The sequence below is a fragment of the Dryobates pubescens genome, chromosome 27 (assembly GCF_014839835.1).
Source record: "Dryobates pubescens isolate bDryPub1 chromosome 27, bDryPub1.pri, whole genome shotgun sequence".
Classification (NCBI taxonomy): domain Eukaryota; kingdom Metazoa; phylum Chordata; class Aves; order Piciformes; family Picidae; genus Dryobates; species Dryobates pubescens.
In genome coordinates this window covers 12,501,052-12,513,136 of record NC_071638.1, presented here as the reverse complement: position 1 = coordinate 12,513,136, position 12,085 = coordinate 12,501,052, and the positions used below count along the sequence as shown (strand labels likewise).

Here is a 12,085-nt window from a genome sequence, read left to right as displayed (position 1 = left end):
ATCGGCACCCGAGGGCGCCGGCAGCTCGTCGGGCCCGCGCACCTGCCCCTGCCACGGGGCACCGCCACCGCCGCTGGCGAGGAGGGGAGGAGCGAAGTTTGGATGGCGGCCGCCGCCGTTCGTGCCGATGGCTGCCTCCTACCGGAACGGCCCCTTTAAGGGGCGGTGCCCAGTGCCGGGAACCCACGTCAGTTTCGGCCGTGAAACTCCGGATCAATGAGAGACGCGGGGCGGGGCGCAGGTCCCGGCCAGGCCTGGCCCGGCCCCTGCCGCCTTTCGGTTTCTCTCTTCCAGGAAGGAAAACAGCGGCGGGGAGCAGGGCCGCGCCGCAGCCCCCGCCCCTGCCGCTGCCCCGCGCCGCCGCTCCCCCGCTCCCGCCTCTCTCCTCCCCTCGCCCCCCCGCCTCCGCTCCCCGTGCCGCGCGCGCGTACCGGCTTGCAGACGGGGCAGGGAGCGCGCGCGGTCACACGCGCAGAGCCACAGGCGCGTGCGGGGCGGGGGAGGCGGGAGCGATTGCGCGGAGCAGCGGCGCTGAGGAGAGGACTCTGGTGGTGGGGCGCCTCTCCCCCCCACCTCCCGGGCAGCTCTACGGGCCGCGCCGTGCCCGCCGCCGGGCAATGGTGGCGGCAATAACTTCCCCTTGAGAGGGACGGGCCGCGCTGAGCCGCCGGGCCGGGAAAGGAGCGGAAAGTGGGGAAAGCCCGAGAACTTCCCGTCCGCCCGCGCCCGCCCGCCCCGCCGGGCTTCGCCGTTTTCCTCCTGAGAGATGTCTGAGGCTCCTGCTCAGTGCTTTATCAAGGTAAATCCTCGTCCCTCCGTCCCTTCCGTTCTTCTGTCCCTCCCTGTGTCTGGCCGTCCTCTATCAGCGCGGGACGCGCCCGCCGGCGCCTCAGGGCGGTGGGCGCTGTGTTCATCCCAGGGTTATTTGGGTGAAAAGGACTGATTATTCCTCTTATGGTTTGTTTTTCGTTTGGTTTTCATTTTTTTTTCCCCCTTTTTTTTTTTTTTTCCCCGCGTGAAGGGCGGTCGTGGGTTGTGGTGGGGGTCGGGGTCCCCCCCCAGTGTCTGTGGGCCGAGCAGCAGCCCCCAGCCGTGGCAATGTGGAACGCGGAGCTCCCCGCGCTGGCGGCCGGCCCGGAGGAGGTGGACACGGGGAGTCGGCTCCCGTCGGTTGTCAGCGCCGTGTGTCTGCCCTGGGGGAACACGCACAGCAAAGCCGCCTCGTCCGTGATTTCACGGCGTGGCTCTTCACGGCAGGAGCCGGCGACGCGATGAGCGCTTTAAATGGAGCCCCGGAGCCCGGCCCGGTCTGGCCTGGGCAGGGCTGGCTGCTAGTCGTTCCCCGACAGTAACTTAGCAGAAAGTTTCCTGCCGTCAGGGGGATGCAGCCGCTGCTGCTCCCACCAACACGGGGTTGTCGGGCTTGCGTTTTAAGGTTGTTTTTTTCTTCTTCTTCTTTTAAAAATCACGTTATTAGTATTATTTATCATTGCATTTGCTGGCGTCACTTGCCGGTCAGCAGGCAGGGCAGCCGGGGCTGTGCAGCTTGGCCCCGCTCTGCCGGAGTTCTGGGACTCTGTTTCTCTATGGCTTGTCCTATTGAAGAATGGGTTGCCCCGTGAAGTTTCTCCTTCTAAGTGGAAGTGGTATGAAGCTGAGACAATGGGAACCAAACTGAGTTTCCTTTTTTGTCCAGACCCTTCCTCTCGAGGAAATTCCCGCTGGAAACAGTGCTTTCCTCTCTCTTTCCTCTCCCCTTGGTTTTGTTTCAGTCACGCATTTTCTTCGGGAGTCGTTTTGCCTTGTTGCCAGCCAGGAATCTCCTGTCTTGCTTGCGACTAAGAGTGCTTTAGCAGTTGTCTATCCCTGCCTGGAAGGAAAAAGTGACTTCCAGACTCTTCCCCTTAGAAAGAGTCTGGAATAAACAATTATTCAGCTTAAGAGCACGACAGTTTTTTTTTGTCTGCTTGTCGTACGTGTGTGCGTTTACAGTGGGAATCTTGCATCCTGTATGGTGTGAGCACGATTTGAAAGCTTCTGTATGTATTTTCTTTTGCTGAGTTAAATGTGTTCAGGCCTGTGTCCCGTGAAGTCTTGTGACTTAAGAGAGTCAAGCTTGGCTTTTCATGGACAAATCGTACGTGTGTTACAATATGGCAAAATACTAACGCAGGCCAAATGTGTACAATTAAACTGAGCAAATCTCTGGATATAGAATGAATTATGACTACTGCATTTTCTAGTAAACCCTGTGGAACGGTAGGTTGTGTTCTCTGCACGCAAGAACACAAATGAATGTCACAAAGTGAGTTGTCTTCCCTTGTTTTTGAGGTGCCCGCTTGGAAATGTGAGGCTTAATTATACTTTTACTGAAGTCGGCAACAGCACAGGATCCATAGAACTTCTCTACCCTCACTCAGATGTTTTACAGAATCATACTGTAAGGGATGAACTTCATAGCAGGAGAGATGCAAGCAAACTTCTGTTTGAATCTTGAAATTATGAAAACCCAGCTTTTCCTTGCATTTAGACAGACATTGGGAAGCTCATTCTTTTTTAAATAAAGTGATTAATTCTAAACACCATGGTCTGAAATGGCTTCTATTTTTTAATGTGTAGTTTGTTTACATGGTTGCTGCCCCTTGCATTTATCTTTGTCTGAGGACAGACACTCCTGTTACTGGTTTATCTGGTGATGAATAGTTTAAAAGGCAGAAAGTGTGTCTTTTCAAACAGAAATGTGAGTTTTAAATGATAGCATTTCTTCACCAGTAGAACCATCCTGGCTAACTTTCTCTTCAGCTTTTCTAACCACCATCCAGGCAAGGGGGGTTGTGATCAGCAGCTGGATTCAAGAGGAGTTGTTTAAATGGTCGTGTGGTCGTACAAGTAGGATTGATTATTTCCTCAGCCTACCAGGCTGACTTGCAGCATGGAGCGTGAGGTCGGGGCAGGGGAGCAAGCTCCGCACCTTGCTCCAACTTCACTGTTCTGAAAAGTACACAAGTGTTGGGCTGCAAAAGTGTCTCTGAGTTTCATTAGGAGCCTGTGAACTGGAAGTGGTGGTGCTGGTAGATGTATTTTGTGTTTGTTTTTTCCCTTTCCTCCCGCAACACGAGGCAAGGGTGTGTGCAGTAAACGCCACAGCAGCTGAGGTGAGGAACCATGGAAGGCTTCAGCAGGAGGAAGTGAAGGCTAGGGCTTTATGCCCCAGCTCCTCAGTGCACTGTCCCCCTTATCTCACCTTGCTAGAGATCTGTAATGAGGATTAGGAAAACTTGGGAGAAGTGAAGTTTTGACATATATTTAACATCTGGTAATTAATATAAACTTTCAGTAATATCTCAGTTTGTGTCAAGTACTTATCAGTAGGTATGTGTGATTGTATATCGATGTGTGATTGCTTTGGGGCAAGTATGTGTTCTTACTCACATTAACTCTTTCTCCAAGAGAGGAGAAATGCAACACCCAGTATCCTGATCTTGCCAACATTTGGGTGTGTGCTTGCTGGGCTGATGGCAAGCAAACTCTTTGTGGCAAGGAAGGTAAGTGTGTGTGTAAGGAGCTTTAAAGCTAAGGAGAGGAGTCATTGCTAGGGTCCAGAAAGTAAGATCTTGGGTGTCAGATATGAGTTTGAGGCTTGGATGTTCAGTATTCACTACAACTTAAAGCATCAGTATACTGTGCATGAACGGATAGGCCTTGAGCTTGTGGCAGACTCCAGCCTGAGATTGCCTGAGGGCTTTGACTTTGAGATGACTTAGGAAGGGATTGCATGGTGTGGTTTTCTTATTTGGACATGTTGGGATGTCTGTTGGTAGTAAATGTATTCCTCTGATCCTGGGCAATAGTAGTTAGCTGATAAATCATCATTAATTGTGCCATGACGTTGGCACTCCCTCCTCACACTATTGGCAAGTGATGCTTACAGCCTCACCTCTCCTCCCTCAGATGGGAGAACTGAGGCACAGGGAGAGTGTAAACATCTTGTCAAAGGCTCACGTGAGAGCAAAAGCACAAAGGGAAGCAGGACTGAAGGTATGAACACAGATGATGGTTTTGTGATTCATTAAGGTCCATGTGGTAATGAGTTATGTTTAAACATTCACCTCGAAGTTTCTGATTGTTAGGATCTCTGTCTTTTAATACCTGGAGAATTTCACCATGGTGTCATATGGAGGCTTAGAATTCAACAAGCAAGTAGAAAGATCCCACAGGGCACAGTTTAATTTGGTTTTCAAATGTTAATGGACCTGGCACTTTCAGTTCCTTAGTCTGGTTTACCATGGGACCCTACAAACAATTGCACTGCACAGGTGTGGACTTGTGGGGGGACTAAAACTGGGAATATGGAAGGGGATCCACTGCTTCAGATCTCCTAGACCAGTGCTTCTCCAAGCCCAGTCTCCCTTGCCTGTGCCTGGCTGATGCTTGAGCAGGGTGCTTCTTGTGAGTTAAGTTTCACAGCTGACTCCAGTGGAGATTTTATGCTGCTTTCTCTTGCAGTCAGCTGTATAGACTGGCCCATGTGATTGCATGGACATGGCTGAGATCAACCCAGAATCCTGTAGCTTGAGGACTTGTCTCACTGGTGCTCATTTTGGATTCAAGGATGTACTTTGTAATCATTTAAAAAAAGGAAGGAAGGAGTGAAAAAGACTGAATATGTAAGATGAAGGGCAAAGAATCAGCATAGTGTTTGAGCTTTCAATCTTAACTGACTTCCTCTGATTTACTTAAAAGTTAAGTAGTTCTTTATATCTCCTAATTCTTCAATTTGCAGAGAGCTGTCTCCCACTGAAGGCTTTCTTGGCTGAGTGACTGTTCAGCACTACATATCCAGAATCCTGTTGCCCTCAACCAAGGCTAAGAATCTGTTAGTGTGGGATATGTTCCTTAATATTTATTAGCGAACTCGTGTCCTAGGAGGAGGATACTTCTGTTAGTGTCAATGACAAAACTCTCATTAAGTTTAGTGTGTATAGGATTGAATGGGAGAAGGCCAGTGTTTAGAAGTACCTACTATTTAACACCTGATTAATCACTTAACTCCTTGGCATCAGCTAAATTTAATCTCTCTGAAGCAAAATTTTACTAACAGTGCCCCAATTAAGCACTGGTCATTACTATTCACTGTGTCATTACCAGATAAGTCAGTTTCCTGGGAGGTAACCCATTAAAACGACAGCACCAATCTGAAATGCCCCAATTAAGCAGAGGATACTTTAAGGATAATTTACACACATATTGCACCTTGCATCTCAAAGTGCCTTTTGGAAGGAGGTGGCTGATAGAAATGATAATAAGCAGGAGATGAAGTCCTGTGCAGTTACACAGAAGTGAGCTTGCTGCTTTTCAGAAGAGTTATCTGGGTCCTTGAGTGCTTTCCTTCTGAAATCTTCTGTCAGAAGCTTTCCTCAATACTGTGTGAAAAAAAGACCAAAAGCAAACCTGTGCTTTTGGCCAGCAGTGTGGTTCTGACCGATAATCCAAACTTTTGGCGGATTTGAGGGGCATTATGCATGCATTTGTTTTGAGAGTGCCTTCAGATGGGCATCCCAAGAGAGACAGCAACTCCAAAGCCAGTGTTTCTGAAAATGTTTCCTTTGGCCTTTGCTTTTCCTATCTGTGAAACAGGCATAAAATGATAATGAACTTGCCTCTGCAGGGCAGTAGTGAGGCTTAGTATTTGTAATGCAACATGCTAAAAATTGTACTTATGACAGAAATCAGTGACATAGTGATCTGAGAAGATCTTATTGTGGCCTTCCAGTATCTTAAAGGGTCCCACAAGAAAGCTGGGGAGGGACTTTTTAGGGTGTCAGGTAATGATAGGACTAGGGCGAACGAAACAAAAGTAGAAATGGGTAGATTCAGATTGGGTGTTAGGAAGTTCTTCCCCATGAGGGAGGTGAGACACTGGAACAGGTTGCCCAGGGAGGTGGTGGAAGCCTCATCCCTGGAGACTCTGAAGGCCAGGCTGGATGTGGCTGTGAGCAACCTGATGTAGTGTGAGGTGTCCCTGCCCATGGCAGAGGGGCTGGAACTAGATGATCCTTGAGGTCCCTTCCAACCCTAACAATTCTATGATTCGCTCCTGGCTTTTCAGTTCACACAGTGTTTGAGGGTGGGGGCTGCAGTTGTTGTTTGCCTTTTGGCTTTTTTGGTAGGGGTTCCCTACTTTTGCTAAGCAGTTGGAGAGAGCAAGGTATTGTGGCTTCACTGTGACACAATCGTGTGTGGGCTGGGCGGTGTGCCCACACTGGATGTGGCTTTGGGAAAGCTGGGTGCGTGGTTCATGTGTAGCTGTTCTGCCACTGCTCCTGGCCCAGGGCAGGAGTGCCTGGGAGGGATGGCAGCCAGATGTAGCTGCCAGAGCAAACCCCACTGCCTTCCCCTGACCACCACTGTGGGCAGGGCTCCCTGCAGCTGAATGCAGAGCAGGCTGCTACTCAGTTGTACAAGGTAGGAGAGCACTCCTCTGTTAAATCAGGTATGCCTTCATCTGACAAGGGAGGACCCACTGGCAAGGGCAGTGGCTTGTGGTCAGCTGCTAGCATTGTTACAGCAAATAACTTTTAGGTCTCAATGTGTCCCTGTGTGTTTTGAGGGGAGGAGGCCACCCAGGGCAACCCATGGGTGGCATGTTCCTCTAGGCCAGACTGAGACCAGGTGTGTACTCAGGGTCAGTCTGAGCAAACAGACCAGACGGGTCACCAAAGGTCCTGTGCCTTTAACAGCAGAGTTGTGGCAACTGATTGCTGGTATTGTGGGTTATTTTTCAGGCTTACAACCCAAGCCAAATTTAGACCATACTGGTTCTGGTGTTGCTGACTTGTCTTCAGGCAGTATTTTGTTGGGAGCACAGAGGACAGCTACTTTCTTTATCTACTTCTTTAGTAACATATGGAACTCAAGATTCTGTGATTATACTGATTTTTACTTTTTTTTTTCCCCTCTCCAAAAATGGCACTGCTGGCAGGAGAATAAAAGCAGAAAACTCCAGCTGAAGTTTCCCTTCTTTATGGAATGTCTGGAGCAGCAGTAAATAAAGGATTTGGAAAGGAGTTAAGGTTTTCACTGATAGATGGTATTGCATCTCTTCTGTAATGCCACGGAACTCTGAAGTTAACTGGGTACAGCAATTAAGGAAAGCTATGAAGCATTCTTCATGTAGATGATTTTCCAAAGGTTATTCTGTTACACCACATCCAGGTTCTTTGCTTCAGTGTTGTTCTTGTACAGTTAGCAAGCACTGTCCTGATTAAGACAATCTGGAGAGAAAATGGGTCTGAAAGAGAGAGATTCTTACTGCTGGTGTTTGATGGCTCCTTTGCACGCAGAAATACACAACACTGTAAATCACTTTAAAGATGTCTAATGCGAAGAGCAGCATTGGGTGTGATTGCAAGAGTTAAGTGTCAGTACAACTCCACAAAAAGACTTTGGATGTGACAACCGGGCTTTGCACGTTAAACTGTTAACAGATGGCCAATATTAAATCCAGAGTTTGGATGTTTAACTTCAAAATACAATTAAATGTGGTTATAAATAGGAACAATGACTGATTTTCTTGGTGTTAGGGTGGGGAGGGGGTTGGCTTTGTTGTTTGTTTTGTAGGGGTTTTGTTTGCTTTGTGGTAACTTTTTTTGTTTTGTGTTTTGTTTTAATTTTCTAGCTAGCTCAGGTAGGGTCTTATCAATCTTGGAAATTACTTGTTTTGAAAAGTCTTGAAAGTTTCATCTGGAGGAAATCAAATTCTGTCCAGTAAGGAGCATCCTTAAAACTGATGGAATGCAGCAGAGTGAGATACCTTTATATAGTCTGAGTTTCAACAGAGTATGGCTGAAATAATTTTTCCCTTATGTGTTCAGTGTGATCCTCCAACACATCTATGAACAGAATCTAGGAATGTTTTCTAAATGTTATGGGATTCTGTGGAAATCCAGGAGCTTGGAGTTCTACCAGATAAATAAATAAAAGTGCCAGAGATAGTAGTACTAGAATTGGGAGGCAGATTTACCCACTTAGTAGGGCCACAGCAAGGCATTCAATATTGGCAAACCACTTTTTCCTTCTCCTTGTCCATTTTTTCCTAAAAGGTCTTTATGTAAAAGTGTTTTCTTGTCATTGATGGACTACTGTAAAGTTCTGGTGATGTGCTTGGAGGTCAAGTGAAACAAATGCAGCGTTACAGCAGTATTTGGGAGCTCCCTCCCACTTTCTAGGAAGTCTTCTGAGTCTGTGTTGGAATTCTCCCCCATGACACAAGTACTCCTACTTGTGGATTAGGGCTGGGAATTGTTTCACCATGTTCTCTCTTGAACTACAAGTTCTCATCTCCTTGCTTGCCCTGTGCTTTTAAAATGTGGGCAAAGCAAAGCCTTCTCAGACCTATCCAGGAGTTGAGATTAGAGATGGTAGGGTGCAAGGAACTGAGGGCTCTGTGGTGAGGGTGTTGGTTCAGACATCATTGGAGGCTACCCCCAGCAGACGGAACCTCCTTGCCACATCTGCCCAAAGTTGCTTGGATATTTCCAGCAGGCACTGCTTTGTGAGACTGGCTGCAACTTGAAGCCTGCAGTGATGGGGGTGGTGCTGATGGGCCATTGTCGTCTGTACCATTGCTCTTCTGCCATCGGTGGCTCTGATCTCAGCAACCTCACCCCAGCTCCAGAGGACCAGCTCCCTTCAGTTTAGTGCAGCTCTATGGTGGGTCAGGCAGCCTGGTGTAGGTGCCAGGTGCCCAACTGGGCCTGTACTGTGAGGGTGGACCCACCATCTGCCTGGAGGTGAGGAAATGAAGGGCTGAACTGTTTTCACAGAGAGCTGAGGATGCCATTCATTCCTGATAAGTCCCAGGGTGCCAGGAAGAGCACCAAGCTGCAGGAACAGGAGTGCTGATGGGTGTAAAAGATACTTCTCAGCTGACAGTCTGAGTGGTTGTTCACTGTAAAATGGCTTGAGCAAATGGGCTTTCTGGAAGAGGGTTTGGGAAGGCTATGGGAAGTGGCTTTCAGGGAAAGAAGGTTATGGGCTGTAAAATATTTTGATGTGTGGCCTGAGATGTGTATCACACGTTGCACAGTAAACACTGGGCTCAGACACACTGCAGATAGTGTCTTAGTAAGCTACCTCAGACCAGCTGAGTCATCAGAGCCATCCGTGACTGACCCTGTGCTGCCTTTTATTGCTTCCCAAGTGGGACAAATGACAACTGCTTTGAAACCTCAGAGTAAGAAGATAGTGAATTAATAGCATATGCACCGCCAATTAGTACAACCAACTGAACCATGCTGATGGGCAGTGAAACTCACTGTTGCAGGATGCTGTGGAAGCTAAAGATGTAAAGAGGGAAGATATTAAGCCTAGCATCCTGTGTGGTGGAGCAGCACCCCTGTAATTACGCAGGAGAAAGATTACTTTTTCTGTCTCTTAAGCCTTTCCTGAAACAGAGACTTCTTGTGATCCAGGCAAGATAAATTTGCACTAATGTGTAGGCATCCAGATGCTTCCACGTAAAAGTCTTGCACCCTGGAAAGCTCATCTCAAGTGCTCGTTAGTCTCCTCCAAGTTGTTTCCTAGGTCTCAGCTCCAGGAGCCTTGATTTCAGAACACTAGTTAATTGTAAGTGGGAAGAGAGCTAAGGAAGAATTTGTGTCTGTGACTCAGATTACTGAAGTGTGGATTGCTAGGACCAGCAAGAGATGGGCTTTGTTGCCTTAATTACCCAGATTCAAATGAAAGAGGGGAAAACCTTCAGAGAACACATGGAAGAGGAATTGCAGATCAGCATTTGAAAAGGGCAAGTTTTCTGGTTATGGAGAAGAGAGGTTGTTTGCTCCTAGGAGCCAAATGTGAGTTGACCTATGCTTTTCCAAAGGTCTCCCAGTTCCCATTATCACCCATGTGAAATGTGTTCCCCAAGCATTAACTCTTTTTCACAGATGTGACAAATGATGTTCCAACCAGAGCTTGCAGCCATGGCCACAAGAGTTGCTGCCTTCACTGCCTGGCCAAATGCTGCAAGCAGTCACAGAACTGGCTCACTTGCTAAGAAGTGCTGTCACTGGTGCATCACACTGTGATTTTGGTCACTTTTTTCCTTTCCTTTTTTATTTTCTTTCTTTACTTTTTAAAATTTTAAATTTCCCCCCCCGTTTCCCCCCTTATTTTTGTCTTCCCCACCCCCCCATTTCCCCCCTTATTTTTGTCTTCCCCACCCCCCCGTTTCCCCCCTTATTTTTTTCTTCTTTTTCTTCCTTTTTTTCTTTCTTTTTTTTTAAATTTTATTTTAAATTTCAACAGAAGTATGGATACACAAAATCAGTTCCAATATTGTTTTACTTGTATTTAATATTTTACTATTTAAACGATTGGATAGCCTCATACAGATTTAGTTAGGTTTTTATTTTGGAAACTAACAAATTACTTCATTTGCTCAATGATTTTATGTATTTATTTATTTTTACTCCCCCCCTCCCCCCTCCTTACATTTGTGATAGGTTGTAGTTGGCTTTGCAAGTGCAGCCTCATCCATCAAAACCCTGAGCATTAAAAGCAGTTCCAAAACCCAAAAGTTTTGCTAGTTGTACAGGAAAATTAAGTATCTGCTATTTTTGGAGGTAATACTACTTAATAATGCATTTTTTTATTAAGCAAATGAACTATTTTGTTGTTTGCTTTTGTTTTTAATTGCACTGATTGTTTCTTGTCATGCTGCATCCAGTATTAGGAGATTTTGCTGCCTCATTTGTGATTTTCATTTGTTGACTGGAAGAAGAAAACAAGCTTCCAGTTTCTGTAACTCCAAAGCATTTTCCTACTTTGGGGAAACTGGTCATGGTAATGAGCTAAGTGACTAAACTGAAAGAGGGAAATATTCTCTCTTTATCTGTTGCCAAAAGCTGGCTTCAGTCTTTGGCAGACTTGGGCTCTAGGCGTATAATAGTGTGTCCCACTTGTTCAGGACTTCTGTGCTTTGGCATAAAGACTTACACTTGAGATTTACCTTTAGCATTATTTTTTGCTATTACTGTTATGATTTGATCTCAACACACTTTTTTATTTTTTTGGTAATTGACACCCCTACCCCTCCAAAGTGAAATATTAGAAGTGGCTTAGAAAACTTCTACATATTTAGACATAATACCTTGGTGGATCTTGAATATAGTTCTTGTCAGAACCTTTTTCTGTCCTCTGTGTGTTATCTTCTATACTCAGTTTACATTTCAGAGAATGGTCTGGGTTGGAAGGGACCTTCAAAGGTCATCTAGTCCAACCCCCTCTGCAGTCAGCAGGGACATCCTCCACTAAATCAGGTTGCCCACAGTCCTGTCAAGCCTCAAGTTGAATGTCATCAGGGATGGGGCCTCAACTACCTCCCTGGGCAACCAGTTGCAGTGTTCCACTACCCATTAGAACTTGTTCCATTAGAACTTATTCCTAACATCCTTTAATGAGTTAGTGGTGAGACCTGTGTTCTTCAGCTGTGGGGATCTGAAATGATTGAAAATCAGCTGACCTGAGGGTTGTTTCTCTAGTGTAGCTTGAAGGTTTGGCTTTGCAAACAGGAGGGGAAGCTGTTATGGTTGCAGAACAAGCTTCCTGGGTCCAAATGAAACCAAAACCCTTACAGTGTTAGCACTCCTGGAAAGAAAAAGCTTGGAAAAAATGGGTTTTAACTTGTCCTGTAACAGAGTTGTCTGTATGCTTTCTAAGGTACTTGAAAGTCTCCCTTAACTCAATGTTTTGTGTTTGTTGTCACAGCCAGTTTCCTGTGAGGTAGGCAACTGTTACTGCTCTGCTTCACTGACGGGGAGTGGAGTAGTTTCGTTTACCCTCTCCGTATCTATAACTGCAGCAAAGTACTGCTGAGCTCTCCCAGCTCGAGTCTCTTTGGTCCTTTTGCTCGCTGCCTGCCTGGTACTCCTTCTCACTATTTCCTTGGCAAGTGATGTTGTACTTAGGCTGGGCTGTCCAGTCACTCATGCTTGCCCTTCTGACCCTAGCAGGGTGTGAACCTCACAGTCCTACTGTGTGTCCCAAGGATGTGAAAAGTTATGTCACCATTTCAACAAGGCCA

General features: G+C 46.6%; 1 protein-coding gene across 2 annotated transcripts in view; it reads left to right on the top strand.

The window, feature by feature from the left end:
* Nucleotides 1–258: 258 nt before the first annotated feature.
* Nucleotides 259–12,085, top strand: part of ETV6 (ETS variant transcription factor 6) — a 149,203-nt gene continuing 137,376 nt past the window's right edge. For both annotated transcript variants that reach the window (XM_054173834.1, XM_054173833.1), the window contains exon 1: nucleotides 259–799. In XM_054173834.1, the coding sequence (XP_054029809.1) occupies nucleotides 767–799 (33 nt within the window). In that variant the 5' untranslated portion in view covers nucleotides 259–766. The remainder of the gene's footprint in view (nucleotides 800–12,085) is intronic.